The 16,508-nt window shown below is 45.8% G+C and overlaps 1 protein-coding gene across 1 annotated transcript; it reads left to right on the top strand.

The window, feature by feature from the left end:
* Window positions 1-8,288: 8,288 nt before the first annotated feature.
* LOC117849391 (wall-associated receptor kinase 4) lies at window positions 8,289-11,427 on the top strand. The gene is made up of 4 exons (XM_072292472.1): window positions 8,289-9,311; window positions 9,686-9,787; window positions 10,265-10,639; window positions 10,727-11,427. Exons 1-4 carry the CDS (start codon window positions 8,411-8,413, stop codon window positions 11,425-11,427), a joined length of 2,079 nt encoding a protein of 692 aa, XP_072148573.1. The 5' UTR covers window positions 8,289-8,410.
* Window positions 11,428-16,508: the final 5,081 nt, after the last annotated feature.

Genomic DNA, 16,508 nt, shown 5'->3' with positions numbered 1-16,508 from the left:
CAAGTGGGTTTCACAGACAATTCCCGTTACTCACTACCGGAAACAGTAAATTCGCCGAGTGTAAAACGTGTGCCGAGTGCATTCTTTCGGGCACTCGGCAAACACCGTCTTTGCCGAGTGTACACAATGAGGCACTCGGCGAACATAAAACACTCGGCAAAAAGGAGGTTTGCCGAGTGCCAAAAAACAGGCACTCGGCAAACAACTCCTCGACACTCGGCAAAGAAGACACACTCGGTAAATCAGCAGCGTGTGCGTCGCACGTGCGTCGTCCGTTAACAGGTTGGGCCGGCCGTTACACCTTTGCCGAGTGCTTGCCGTGCGACACTCGGCAAAGTGTGATTCGCCGAGTGCCAGCCACATACACTCGGCACACTCAAAAGTTCGTCGAGTGCCTCGTCCGGACACTCGGCAAACTCAACACTTTGCCGAGTGTCATCCTAGAGGCACTCGACAAACTCAACACTTCGCCGAGTGTTTTTGGCGGCACTCGGCAAACAAAAAAAAAATTTCCTTCCAACAGCTTCCACACTTTTTCTACTCCCCACGTAGGACATTTGGTTATACATATTAAAAGTTGGTCTATTTTCGGGTCCGTTTGGGATTTTTAATGCTTTGTTTGCATTAATAGGAATTTTTTGATTGAAGTCAAATTTTAACTGCAAGTACTTGAAATAATGGATTGAAATCAGTGAAAAAATCATATTCATATTAGGGAGACCGGATTGAGGTCTCAACCAGAAAATGAAAAGAAATTTTGAACATTGTTTTTAAAAAACACGACCACGAACCTGTGGTTCAATGGTTGTTAAATTGTAAAAAAACCAAATGAAATCTGAAAATCACAAGATTTGTCAAGATGTCATTATATTATGTGTGTAGGCTTTGGTAAAAAATTGAGAACGTTTCACCCAATTTCTGACCTATGATGCTTAGAAACCGACTAATCTCCTGGAAGGATTCATAGAAGTTAGAAAGGAGCCAATAAGATTTGGTGTTCAAGTGACACTTGAATTAAGGAGTGCCTTCAAATCTTTTTGTACAGGCAACATACAACACATGTTGGTTCATGTCAAAATTTGGAAATTTTTCGGATGCATTTGATATTTTTTATTGATTAAATGCAATTATAGATTTTTATTAGATATAAATGGAATTTGAGCTATAACTGCATGAAATAATGGAATAATTTCGGTAGAAAACTAATTTAAAATTTTTTTAGTGATTTTCACACGATTTTGAACAAGTATATTAGAAAAAGGCCACTAAAATACGTTATTTCATGTAACATTTGCCGAGTGCACCCAGAAAACACTCGGCAAAAATGGTATTTTGCCGAGTGTTTTCTATGTGCACTCGGCAAACTAGTTGCACGGGCCCACTTTCTTCGGCCTTGCTTGAAAAAAAAAATCCCGAATTAACTTTGCCGAGTGCCCTGGATCTGAGCACTCGGCAAACACTAATGCTTTCCCGAGTGCCCCCGATCTGGCACTCGGCAAAGCCTTGCCCTGCGCGGTTTCGGTCCTTTGCCGAGTGCAAGATCGCGGGCACTCGGCAAAGATTCGAAGTTATCTCCGGACTTAGCGTTTCGTCGATTCATTTCCGCGCCGCTGTTGCCCCGTCCGCCGGCCCCCGCGCCCGCCTGTCTCCCGCCTCGTCGGCCGCCACCGCCTCGCCGGCGCCCACCGCCACCGCCCCGCCGGCCGCCACCGCCCCGCAGGCGCCCACCGCCACCGCCCCGCCGGCGCCCACCGCCACCGCCCCGCCGGCGCCCCTACCCGGCGCGAACCCGACCGGCCGCCCCGGCCGCCCGTCTCCCCTGGCGCCTGCGCTCCGTGCCGCCCGACCGCCAACGCCCCGGCCCCGGCTCCCCGCCACCGGCGCCGCCCGACCGCCCGCCGACGCCTCGGCTCCGGCTCCCCGCCACCGGCGCGCCATCTTGCCCCGCCGGCCGCCCACGCCCCGCCCCCGGCGCCCCTTGCCCGGCGGCCCCGGCCCACCGGCCGCCCCCGGCGCCCCTTGGCCGGCGGCCCCGGCCCACCGGCCGCCCCAGCCGCCCCCTGCCCGACGGCCCCGGCCCACCGGCCGCCCCCGTTCCGGCCCCGGCGCCCCCTGCCCCTGCGTCCCGGCGTCCCTCACCCGGTAATGATTTTTTTTTGAATTTAGGAAATCTGAATTAGATAGTAGGTTAAAATTAGAAATTAGAAATTGTAGGGCTTTAGTTGTTGGAATTAGGAAATTGTAGAGCTTTAGTTGTTGAAATTAGGAAATTGTAGGGCTTTCGTTGTTGAAATTAGGAAATTGTAGGACTTTAGTTGTTGAAATTAGAAAATGATGGTTGGCTTTGGAATTTAAGCTATAAGAATGTTTGTGGAAGTGAGCCATCGTGCCATTCCTTCTTCTGTACATGTGGTTGTCGGCCATCGTGCCGTTTCATTTGATGCAGGTTATGGAAACCTCCACGTGTAGGGAGGTGCTGCCGAAATTTTTAGTTGACAATTGTATGTTTTTTTGCAGGAGAGGCTACGTTACCGTCCTCGAGTCGTCACTTTGTACGATAGCAAGGTGAGTCATCCTACACATCTATTTCTGTATGATGGTCGTATATCACGTAACCTAGTTAGGCGTCTCCCGTTCGAATGAGATACGTTTGGAAATATGCAGATGTTTGCATATTTATAACCGTATCTGTTTCGAATTGTCCATGTTACTTTGGACAGCACGAGGATGTGTAGGTGGGTTTAGTTTCCATAGTCTACTCCGATCCGAGTTAGAGTTTCGGCAGCACCTCCCAATTGTTCTCCGGATACACAATCTCCATCACAGGACGTGTATTTGGAGAACAGCGGGGAGGTGCTGCCGAAATTCTATCTCGGGTCCGAGTAGACCATGGAAACTAATCCCACCTACACATCCTCGTGTGGGATTAGGACCTATCTTCACCTAATAGACAATATAGGAACGTGTAGATGCAACTTGAGTTTTTATATTACTCGCTGGTATGCTAGAGGATGGAGGATCGTCAGTGGATGTACACGGGTCGATCTAGTCAGAATTCGTTGACCGATGAATGGATAAACAAGACCGATGCTTTCTTGGAACGGGCATTTGCAAGGATCAAAGGAGGAAGAGATACTTGGTGTCCGTGTAGCAAATGTGGAAACATGCGTCGGCAAACCAAGTTAGGAATGGGTAAACATCTTGTTAGGCACGGATTTACGTCAGACTATACCATATGGATCTACCATGGTGAGGTAGATCGTGGGAGGGACGAGGTCATCAGACAACGTATCGAGCAATATGATGATGACGCCGGGGTGGGAGACATGTTAGATGACTATCATGAAGCTCGTAGGGAGGAGGAGCCCGAGGCTACCGCAAAGGCGTATTACGACATGTTGTCTGCGGCACAACAACCCCTTCACGGGCATACCAAGGTCTCTCAACTGGATGCCATTGCACGTCTAATGGCCGTGAAGTCCCAGTTTAGCTTGAGTCGAGACGCCTTCGATATTATGTTGACAGTTTTTGGAAGCCTGCTCCCGGAGGGTCACATCTTGCCAAAGTCTATGTATGAGGCACAAAAACTTCTTCGTGCACTTAAGATGCCATACGAGCAGATACATGCTTGCCCGAAGGGATGAATCTTATTTAGGAAAGAATATGCGGAAGCCAAGTACTGTGTGAAGTGCGAATCATCTAGGTTCCTGGAGGTAGACTCTGGTGACGGTCAGAAGAAGCAGCTTGCAATCCCTGTGAAGATCCTACGGTACCTTCCCTTCATACCGAGGATCCAACGGTTGTACATGTGTGAAGATTCTGCGAAACAAATGACATGGCATAAAAACGGACGTCGATACAATGCTGACAAGCTGGTACATCCATCCGATGGTGAAGCCTGGACAAAGTTTGATGCCATTTATGATGAGAAAGCTTGAGAGGTTCGTAATGTACGTGTTGCGCTCGCAACAGATGGGTTCAATCCATATGGAATGGCGGCTGCCCCGTACACATGTTGGCCTATGTTTGTTATCCCCCTGAATCTCCCCCCTGGTGTCATCTTTCAGCGACAAAACATATTTTTATCGTTGATAATTCCAGAACACCCAGGGAATAATATGAGTGTGTACATGGAGCCTCTGATAGATGATTTGGTCCGTGCATGGGAGGAAGGGGTATGGACATACGACCGGGCTACACGGACAAACTTCAAGATGCATATTTGGTACCACTACTCCCTGCATGACTTGCCGGCATATGGTATTTTCTGTGGCTGGTGTGTTCACGGGAAGTTCCCCTGCCCAGTATGCAAGGCTTCAGTGAAGTTCACTTGGTTGACCAAGGGTGGCAAGTATTCTTCATTCGACAAACATCGACAATTCCTTCCTCCTGACCATCCTTTCAGAACAGATATTAGAAACTTTACGAAAGATGTCGTAGTTAATGAGCCCCCACCGCAGATGTTGACCTTAGCCTTGGTTCGTGCTCAGATAGACGCTCTTGAGGTCAATAATCATGAAGGTGGGTTTGTGGGATATGGCGAGCAACATGCTTGGACTCAGAAGTCTTGCTTGTGGAATCTCCCCTATTTTGACGATCTTCTTCTCCCACATAACATTGATGTTATGCACACTGAAAAGAACATCGCTGAGGCAATTTTTGGTACAATCATGGACATTCCTGACAAGACAAAGGATAACGTTAAGGCTAGAGTGGATCAAGCAAGGTTATGCAACAGACCAAAGCTAGACATGACGCCTCCTAGAGCCGGCAAGTCGTGGAGAAAGCCTAAGGCCGATTTTGTCCTGATGAGGGCCCAAAAGAGGGAGGTATTAGAATGGTTCCAAACGTTAATGTTCCCTGATGGGTATGCAGCGAATTTGAAGAGGGGAGTGAACCTAGCTACTATGCGAATCAACAGGCTCAAAAGTCATGATTACCACGTATGGCTTGAGCGCCTACTCCCGGTGATGCTTTACGAAAAATTAAAAGCTGCAGCTTCCGAGTCAGGTACACGGTCAGACGCATCGAGAGGTCGAGGAAGGCGTCGAGGGAGGGGTGGAGGCAGGGGTGACGCACACGTGGAGGAAGCGGTGGGGGCACAGGTCTTGGCTAGAGGCAGGGGTCGGGGCAGGGGTCGAGGAAAGGGTAAAGGGGTGAGGGCCCCGTCGCCTGTGCCTTCGTCGTCGGAGGAGGAGGAGGAGGTACCCTCCGCGCACGCCTCTAGTGACGAGGCGGAGGTACAGGAGGAGCAGGAGCAGGAGAGGGAGGAGGGGGAGGAGGCAGGGGAGGAGGCAGGGGAGGAGCAGTCCAAGATCTGGTTGCGAGGTCCCTCGTCCCTCCCGAGGCGACCCATCCCTCTTCATTTACGCCCACTGATTCAACCCGCTGGGGCAAAGTAAGTTCCTTCACATATTCTCTGTACTTTTGATATGTTCAAACTTACACTAGAAAATAATAATTTATATTAATCACTTGTGCAGGAGTTGGACTAAGCTCAGTGGGGGTGCCCACAACCGCAAGGTCAACGGCATCGTCGGTCTTTTGTGTAGGCTACACTTCCCCGGTCTAGTGGTCTTCGCCGGACAGGAGGAGCCGGCCTACACGTGGGACCACTACGTCGCTGCCGCCGACATCGGTGATCGTGACCACAGGCAGTTTGCGAACAAGGCGGAGCGGGTGAAGGCCGAGCTGTGGGTAAGTCTTCGCAGCACTACATTGCTTAATACATTCTTGATATAATAATTGTATGCTTGCCGTCTATACGCAGGACTTTTATAGATGCCAGGAGGGCTTCGAGGCTAGGGCGGCCTCCGTGATTGAACAAGCCGCTAAGAAGCTTGTTAAGGACATGCACTACGAGGCGCGCGTTCAGGCCATCATCGACTTTTATGCTGAATACAAAAGGATGAGGATCAAAAAAGAAGAGGCCAGGACAATGAACCTGACCAAGGAAGAATTCATGGCGGTACGTACATAAAGACTATATTTACTATTTGAGAGATTAATTACGCTTAATTCCGTTATTTATATGTCACACACTTCATATAGGTGCCTCCGTGGTGGTGCCGATCCTTTACCCGGTGCTGGGAACAAATGGTGGACGTGTGGTTGCAGCCTGGGTGGTTGGAGAACCACAATGCCTGCCGGGAGCGGCGTCTGCAGATGCCATATGCATCACACCATCAAGGCAGCCTGAGCCTTGATGAGTACAAGGAAAAATGGGTACGTGAATTCATTTCTGTTTTCTCAGACATAATACTGCATATTTTGTAATCATTTTACATTTTTTCCGCAGACTTCATCACATGATGGTCAGGAGTGCTCCCGGTTCAAGGCATGGGTTATGTCCAAAAAGGGCAAGGCCACGGCAGACATCGACTTCAACCCGGAGGACCCGCCCGAGGCGTACAGCCATCCCAGCATCCACAGCCGCGTCACCGAGTACACAGCCATGGCGAGGGAGGTTCACGGGCCAGAGTTCGATCCGAGCTCTCAGGATATCGATGCTGAAATAGTGATGAGGGTAGGAGGAGGGAAGAAGCATGGCAGGTATTGGATTGGAGATAGCGTGATCGACACTGCCAGTACTCCCACTCTCTCCCAGATCCGAGCAAGGAGCACGGACTCGAGCCCCGCGATACGGCCACGGCCTACCGCTGCACAGCTACAGATGCAGGCTCTGCAGATTAGTTCTGTTTCTTTAATTTTTCATTCATTTTGTACTTACCTTTTGCTTGACAATAAGTGGTTGGGATGAAATATTGTAGGCCCAGGTGGAGGTAGAACGGAAGCGCCGAGAGGAACTAGAGGCGAGGATCGAGGCAGATCGGCAGCTTGAAAGGCAGAGGACGGAGCAGATGTTCCAATACATGCAGAGTGTTTTCCACAGTTTAGGTCAAACTCCACCACCTATGCCACCGAACCTCTTCCCGCCACCTCCACCACCTCCTGCAGCTACTCCTGTGAGTCAATCTCAACCTTACAATCAATCTAGACTTACTTCCACTAGAATTACTTGTTTAGACTATGAAATCTCTTTACCTAAATTTGTGCAGAATCAATCGGCGGCGTCCAATGCAGAATCTTCCTGGGGGCAGTGGCCACCTGCACGTCCTCCTCATCCTCCTCAGTGACTTGTCATTTCTGTGTTTGTGATGCAAAACTTGTGAATTACTTATTTAGACGAGAACTTATGAATGCTATTTGTGTGCTTGTGAATCCTGTGGTGCAATTTATATGCTTGTGCTGCAATTAATATGCCTGTGTATCTGTGGTTGTTTTTTGAGAGGGGTCCTTTATACCTAACATTTCTATTTTGTAGTAGGAATTAGGACACAACACTCGGCAAAGAGCCCATTTCTGGTAGTAGTAGACGGGTTTGCCGAGTGTATTCTTCAAACACTCGGCAAAGGGGCCAAACATTTTGGCGGAATTGCTTGTTTGCCGAGTGCCATAGGGTAGGCACTCGGCAAACAAGGTCATTTTGCCGAGTGCTTTGGAAAAACACTCGGCAAAGGGGTCATAAAAAATGGCGGGTCGGGCTTCTTCGCCGAGTGTATTTAATAAAACACTCGGCAAACAGGTAGACTTCGCCGAGTGTATTTAATAAAACACTCGGCAAACAGGTAGACTTTGCCGAGTGTATTTAATAAAACACTCGGCAAACAGGTAGACTTCGCCGAGTGTATTTAATAAAACACTCGGCAAACAGGTAGACTTCGCCGAGTGTCGGCCGTCAGACACTCGGCAAAGCTTCCGTCGCCGTGACAGACCGTTAACGTCTTTGTGCCGAGTGTTTAGTTTTGCCGAGTGTATTGTGGCACTCGGCAAAAGGTTTGCCGAGTGCCCGACGATCGACACTCGGCAAACAGCCTGTTTGCCGAGAAAAACTTTGCCGACTATACTTCGCCGAGTGTTACACTCGGCAAACCAGTTGCCGAGTGTAATGGGGCCTTCGCCGAGTGCCTGGGGCACTCGGCAAAAGAACTGTTTCCGGTAGTGACTAGTACCTCTTGTCCTTTGAATCTGGCTTCCACAGCGAAATTGGGGGCTTGCCTTTCTGTTTCTAAAAGTAAAACAGCAATGCTCATTTATAAAAAGCAAGGCAAGACCCAGTTATAATCTTCAAAAACACCCAGTTATAATCAATGTCACTGTACGCGTTAACGTACTCTGATATTATCCAAAGTAGTTAACGAACTAACGTACTCCCATAAGCAACTGCAGTCAGCCAGAATAATACTACAGCTTGCATTAACTTAGATGAAATAGAACGGCCAAGACAAGCCTGCTTCCTAACATTTTAAGCGAGCCTAACATGCTGTTAGCATTCATGGAAAATGAGTAGGGGGACAGTAAGCTGCTAGGTGTAGCAAGGGACTGCCAAAGCAAGTTACTGCATCCAACCATGCAAGAATCAAAAGTCCTAGTCCTCGTACTGTGGATCTTCTTTCCAGCAATAGTGGTGCCAGATGGAGGCTCTTCTAGGCCCTTGGTATCATTGCCAGGCTGCCCAGACAAGTGCGGCAATGTGTCCATCCCCTACCCCTTTGGCATTGGCACTCATTGTGCAGCAACCCATTTTAGTAGCTACTTCAATCTCATCTGCAACAACAACATACACCCAACGCGGCCAACAGTTGGGGACAGCGGGGGATATACTGAGATCACCAGCATCTCACTGGAGTACGGTGAGATGCGTGTGCTCAGCCCCATCAGCCACATCTGCTTCACGTCGAGCACTTCTTTCACCAAGTTAATCGGGGGTTATGAGCTGCAGTCCACCCCCTTTCTCCCCTCCCCTTCACGCAACCGATTCACGGCCATCGGTTGCAACACCCTAGGACTTATCGGTGGGCACCAGGGCGCCGCAAGCCAGTACGTGGCTGGATGCTACTCCTACTGCGAAGGCATCAACAGCACATCTGATGGCGCACCATGCGCTGGGATGGGCTGCTGCGAGGCTGCCATCCCTGCGAACCTCACTTCCATTCGAGTGATGTTTGAGATGAACCAGAGCAAGGTATGGGGCTTCAACCCTTGCTTCTATGGCATGGTTGCCGAGGTCGGGTGGTACAGCTTCAGGCAGCAGGACCTCATCGGCCGCCTCGCGTTCATTGATGCTCCCGTCATCGCAGACTGGGCCATCAGGAATGGCTCCTGCCCAGAGGAAGGGAAGAAGCCACCGAGCGACTATGCCTGCCTCAGTGAAAACAGCTACTGCATGGCTGCAAACAATGGTCCAGGGTATCTATGCCAATGCTCCGATGGATATGAGGGTAATCCTTACATTCAGAATGGATGCCAAGGTACGTTTACCCAGACAAACGTTAACTTGGGTCTGGAATTCCAGGAGCAGTACTAGGAAAAACTACTGAATTCTTAATACTGTCTAGTTTTCCTGCAGTTCAATATGAACTTTTACACAAAATTATGAACACACCTTTTTCATTCAAGTTTCACCATGTGAGTTAGCTCCAGTGACTTTTCAAAACAAATCCTCCAAGTTTTTGTTTAAAGGTGTGCCAGCGATTTGATTTGGTATTTAGCCCAATATGATTATACATATTGCGATGCTTAATTCTGGGGGAAGTTATGGAGGGGGAAGTTAAAATATTAAAACCTGAAATGATTAGCTGCATTTTTACTGGGATGCTTATTATCTTTTTGTTGACATCAACAGATATAGATGAGTGCATGCTGCGTAACCCATGCAAAGACAGGGCGGTCTGTCAGAACATACCGGGAAACTACTCATGCATATGCAAGAAAGGAAAGCATGACGGCAAAATTTCTGAATGCCCGCTTGATCATGATAGTGACAATAGAATTACATTATTTATTGGTAAGCACCCTGTACATACAGTTCAATTATGTTTAATCATGAACGGAGACAGAAATCTATCCGGGGGTCAAATAGCAAGAACTAAATATTGGCAGGTGCGAAATAAAAACTTCTTTCTATATGAAAATTTTAGAGCCAAATAGAGGAGCATATCAAATGTTAAGATGTTCCTTGTGATAAAGACTCACGCATAATAGCAAAAGAAGTATAAACTTTAAAGAATATCATACCTAATGTCGTACTGTTTTAAGCCTTTCAATTTTCTTGAAGAAAATTATCAATTTCACTTTTTGTTATATACATCCTATTGGAGCTCCAGATTGGACGAACTCAAGATTAATATCTCTCAATGCTGGGAAGATATTGTAATTGATATTTACTAGCACCTCTTTTCTTTTGTCAAACACAATTTTGCAGCCATCTGTGTTTCTGTAATTGTGGTGATGGCCTTGGCATGCATTTTTACCATCCAATTACTAAGGAAAAGGCACAAGAAGGAGAAAGATGAGTATTTCAGACAAAACGGAGGTCTCAAGTTATATTACGAGATGAGATCAAGGAAGGCTCACACAATTCGTATACTTACAGAAAAAGAGATAAAGAGAGCCACAGACAATTATAATGAAGATCAAGTCCTTGGATGTGGTGGCCATGGAATGGTCTATAGAGGAACTTTGGATGACCACACAGAGGTTGCTATAAAGAAGTCCAAAGTAATAAACGATGACTGCAGGGAAGAGTTTGTCAATGAGATAATAATCTTATCTCAAATTAACCACCGAAATATTGTGAAGTTACTGGGCTGTTGCTTGGATGTAGATGTCCCTATGTTGGTGTACGAGTTTGTCTCCAATGGAACTTTATCCGAGTTCCTTCATGGTGCTGACCATAGACCACCAATCCCTTTGGGTATTCGTCTGAAGATTGCAACACAATCAGCAGAAGCTCTAGCTTATTTACATTCATCAACATCTCTTACCATCCTACACGGGGATGTCAAATCAGCCAATATTCTGTTGGATGATGAACACAATGCAAAGGTTGCAGATTTTGGAGCATCAGCACTGAAGTCCATGGATGAAAGTGAGTTTATCATGTTTGTCCAAGGAACACTCGGCTACCTAGACCCTGAGAGTTTCATCAGTCATCATCTTACAGACAAAAGCGATGTCTACAGTTTTGGGGTTGTCCTTCTGGAGCTGATGACAAGAAAGAGGGCCATGTATGCTGATCAGTTCAGCGTAAAGAAATCATTGTCATATAATTTTCTCTTGATGTTTCGCCAGAATAAGCACCAAAATATGCTGGACTTTGATATAATAGACGAAACAGTTATGGCAGTGCTTGAGAAGCTAGCAAAACTCGCCGTGCACTGCCTGAGCCCAAATGGAGAAGACAGGCCAACGATGAAGGAAGTTGCAGAACGCCTACAGATATTGAGGAGACTTCACATACATGCAACTAGTGGCCGCAAAAACAATTATTCCACACAGAACCATTTAGGATCTTCATCACTTGCTGTCCCTTTGGACGATATGACATATAGGAGCATGGAGACGTCCACGCTGGTTTGGGCATAGATCTCAACAGCATGATACTTCTAAACTATATTCTTGTATGTAAGCAGGGTCTTAACATGCTAAGGGTGTTTCGGGTATTGTACTCTAGTCTAGGGTTTGGTTGTGCCTTGTGCTATACATATGCCCTTTGGGTTCTTGCAGTACAACAAAATTTCCCTAATCTGTCTCTGGCTCTCTGCAACAGACTATTTTTGAAATGATTCAGTGCTTATGGATTTCATCTTATGTGTGTATAATATTGTGTGAATATGATTTCGACATGATTTAGCAGAACCAGAAAGACAGCCAAGAAACATACTGTTTGAGAATTGTATAAGCATATGGGAGGTACATGTACATAAAAGAGGGAAGTTAAGTCTCCTTTGGGTCAAATCTGAAATAAGAACGCTAACCCTCCCCATTTGGCTCACGGGTTACAACATCATTCTCTGCATCTCTCTCTTCTACTTCATCTTCATCATCTTCTTCATTTTGCTCATCAGTACTCTCCACACCTTCCTCGGCTTCAACTTCAGCACCTCCCACTTCTTCTGACTATTACACCCAACCTTCATGAACACTTGAACATACAATATGAGCGGTAAACCGCGCTTCGTGCAATCATTTACATAAGTCTGATAGTTCTGGGTTTCTTCAAGCGGGATCAGCTCCCAAAAATTTATGTCAAGCCATCTCATTACTACAGCCCTAACAGACAGATCTACTTGATCTCTATCAAGATTGAAAGCCTTATAAAGCCACTTTGCATAGTGAACCCCAAGTTCTCTCTTTGCTCTTGGTAAATACTTGCAGAATGACTGAAATCCACTCAAATCTACCCCTTCTGGACCATATCTAATCTCCCCAGACCATAGAACACTTGGAAATATAAAATTTCTGACATGCCTGCCAACAATATACACAACACGAACAGTGGAAATTACTCCCAATAACTTAAATCAGTTAACTAACGATACCTACATTTCAATATACAGTACAAACATCCAATTTTATCATCGACAGTAATAACCATTTTAGAGTAATCTAAAATTACGAACTAATTCATTTCATTTTACATGATCGATATACACGATACTATCATAAGCAATTACTAAATATTACTACATTAATCTAACCCTAAACAACGGGTCAATATACACGACAAGAATAAAAGTTTTAACTAAATCTAATAATTCCAACTATCCCTAAAATAACTACATTTTGAATACCTATACATAATATAACCCTAGTATTGCGAATAATATTCATCTAAAATTAATCTACATAAATCAATAAACTAATTTTACTATCAACTAAATATCTAACACTAAATATCTAAGCTAAATCCGCTAAACTGACTAAGCTAACTAAGCTACATTTTTTTATATCTCAAATTCACTAAACTAACTAAACTAACTACTAGATTTATCTACTACGAGCTACCTAAACTAGGGATTAGAAAAAATACCTCTAACGAAACGAGGAACGGGCCTTCAATCTCCCCTCCCATCCTCCCTCCCTTCCTTCGTTTCTTTCCCTCGTCTCTCGCTGGCGCTCTGGCTCGCTCTCGCTCGCGCTGGCGCAGGCGCAAATGAAAGGACCAAGCGTCTGGGCAGCCGCACAGCTGGTTATATAGGGGGAGCTATTGCCACCTCATTTAGCGAGGCATGCTTCTGCCAAACGAGCCGGCGGAAGCGCCTCGTCCCCCACGCCGCTTTGTTTCTGTGTGCGGCCCGCCAGGTGGGAGGGCGGTAAGGTAGCTATCGTCGTTTCACCCGGCGGTAGGTAAGGGGCCGGTTTAGACGGCGGTAGCCTGTTGCCGCCGTTTCAAGCGGCGGCATAGCTCTATTTATACAAATTTTTCATTCAACTATTTATTTCTACAAAATTGTAAAAGGAAATTATAAAAATAAAAATATTCTGGAACCGGCGGCAGCCGGCCGTAGACGGCCAGGAAACACAACTGGGCTGAGGAGCCCCAAATTGGGAAGCGGGCTTTATTACCAGGCTGAATAAGCCCACACAGTACATGGGCTCTCCTAAATGTTAGTATGGCCTCTTCTGGCTTTGTCACCAAGGCCCATATACATATGCTGGTCGTGACTCGGATGCCCTAATTAACCTCGTCGGCGAAGCCGGCCGCCGGGCGGTTGGCATCGTCCCCAGTCTGCCCACGCCCGCGCCACCGCGCTGGGCTCTGCTGGTGTTTGGATTCTTCCTAATCTTCGATCCCTTGATCGTTTATATGAAATTCAGTCTCCGGCCGGTGAAGAACAGGCCTGCATCAGGAATGATGCATTTCATTTATTTGCTACGCACCGTACCTCCGATCCTGAACTAATGCTAACCTGAAATATTTTCTTCTATCACCAGTCTTCATGATTATTCTCGTTTGCAATCACTGGCTGTTTGTTGGATTATTATTGAAAGAAGAAGGTTGCAAGGAAGCATCTGTATGTACGCACTGTACGCTTGAACATGTCACTCCGGAGTTTGGATGCACGGATTCATCAGGAGTTCATTTGAGATGTTCTTCCAGGTAACGCTCTTTTGAGACATACTTTGTTTTAAACAAAATCTTTTGAGACATACTATGCCATGCATCGCTTTGAGGTCTATTCCCTCCGTCCCTTTTTATCTGTCGCTTGGGAAGCGAGCGACGGCTATTAAAGAACAGAGAGAGTATATATTTACATAAGGAAACATATGGACTATCTTCGAGGCATGTATTGATATCTCTGTTGAAAAATGTTGGTCAAAGTTTGTAACTGCACTCATTTTAAGACCATAGATCGATATTGCCATATTTGGAATGTCTATCAGGGGCAAATACTGCTCCGCTCTTGACACGAATAATCTTTCACAGTTATACTTGCTCATGGATAGTTTGAGTATGGCATCCTGAACTGCAACTATTGTACTCTTTCCACACACTGATTTCGCCTTCTAAGTTGAGAGAGGGAACTGTGGAGTGCAAGTTTGAGACCCTGAGAGATCTTGTATTTAGCCATGGTGACAAGTTAAAGAATGAAATGTGGTCTCTGGATTCTTAACTAGGTCCACAAACTAAACTAAGGATATGGGTCATTAAACTGCTAGTAATTCACTCCAGTGAGAATCTGGATCCTCTCTCATTTTAAAAGTTTATAAGAACCTATATTCTCACTTGGAGTGAACCACTGGAAAAGATTAAGGACACAGTCCTCATTTTCAGATTCTATGAATCTATAAGTCAGAATCAATAAAATTTTAAGGACTCTATTGCATTTCCCTCCAAGATATAAATACATTTTCTTAATTTAAAAACTTCCCTTATTTCCCCTATTATATTGGTTTGCCTGTTGTTTTCCTTTTTGGTTTTATGGTTGGAACCTATACTGTTACTATTCAGAATGCGGATTATTGTATGCGCACTGAAACTGTTAAGCATTTTTTTTTCTTGCTCGACGTATTCAAGCTACGTACCTGGCGAAGACTATTGTGTACGATACTATACTATGTCTATGCCGTAGCTGGTGGCGAAGCCATTGACAAACGAGAAGTGCTACGCGCATGTTAGGTCACATCAACCAAAAGACAATCACATCGGCCGGAATGCCATGCGTGCCGGGTATATGCTGTCCTCTTCCTGCAGCACAGAAGAAAATCATCTTGTTAATTAGATGTGAAATGAGATTTGCAAAGTAGTGAAAGATGAAAATTATTTTAATTATACGTGAAGTGAGATTTTCAAAGTAGTGAAAGGAGTTAAAAAAAGGTAACCGGCCATTTGCCTTTGCCTACCTGGCTATCTCCTAGGAGGAGCATCTGTGGTGCTTTGCTACTGATGCATTGTATTGTCCATCAGTAGTGCTGCATGAGTTAGACATGCACGCGTGCATCTTGGACTAGCTTCATTTATGCATGCGCACTACTTTAGAGCGAGATCTCTCTTGGTCTCTACAATTGAGAGACATTAGCTTTTAACATGCATTGCTAATCTCCTGCTGCATTACACATGTTTCTATTAAGGTATATAAAGAACTCAACAAGGTGCGTGGTTGCAGTAAGCTAAACAAGGTGCGTAGTGTTATTAACCAAAATCAAGTTATTATTAGATGTCGTGAGCGTAGAAGAATCAGCTTGAAGTGGAAAAGTATCAACTGTGGGCAATGATAATCTGCTTGAAAGTGGAGAGGTATACATCCACTGTAGGCAATTAATAATAATGCACCAGTACTCTTTGACGTACGTACTTGTGAATTTGGAGCAGTAGTACTGGTACTCCGATCCGCATCTCGCCTTCTTCCTCCTGCGCCGCACCTGCACCGAAGGACAGAGATAAGCGGCCACGTGGCGGGTGCTCGAGACGACGGTGCAGGAGTTTGTTCCAGCTTCTCTCATGCCTTTGTCCCATCTGCAAGTGTATGTAGGCTGTAGTAACTTTTCTTCTTCTTCTTTTTATTACTGCTACTATATATATGAGATTGGGATCTCCTGACCTAATTAAGCGGATAATGTATGTTATCGATTGGTTGGAATTATTATGTTGCGTGCATAATTGGGTTTTTGGTTTGGATAAGTCCTAGAGGCCGGATGAAAAGAAGTCGTGGCGGATGGTTATTGGCCCACGACATGCATGGCTCTTCTTAATTATCGTCCGGCACGTGCTTATTTATCGCTGATAATGAAGTTGACCATTTCTTGGCGTGTGTTATAGGTCGTCCACTTTACAAATTTCTTATCATTACTTTCTTCTTAATGCAAAGATACGCAGCTCTCCGACGTATTCTTGAAAAAAAAAAGTCGTCCACTTCACGCACTTGGATAAATCGAGATTACAAGATGATGCACTGAGGCTGCTGCAAGATGCTGCTGCAATGGCAAAGTATAATCCTCAAATAATGTATAGCCTTGCTTGGGAAAATGCAAACTCAATGCAACTGTTGAAAATGCAACAGAGAATGTCTTGAAATGGTGATGGGTGGTTCAGTTAGTGCCTGGAAGTTATTAATTCTTGTATACATTATCTGCACAGCAGAATTTACAAGAAGCCGAAGCAGTAGCGGATATTGCCATAGATGAAGCTGATCGAGAAAGATGATCAGTTGGATATTTTGAGG

This window comes from Setaria viridis, chromosome 3 (assembly GCF_005286985.2).
Source record: "Setaria viridis chromosome 3, Setaria_viridis_v4.0, whole genome shotgun sequence".
Taxonomy (NCBI): Eukaryota; Viridiplantae; Streptophyta; class Magnoliopsida; order Poales; family Poaceae; genus Setaria; species Setaria viridis.
Note: the sequence above shows the minus strand (reverse complement) of the source record. Positions and strands in the feature narration are given on the sequence as shown.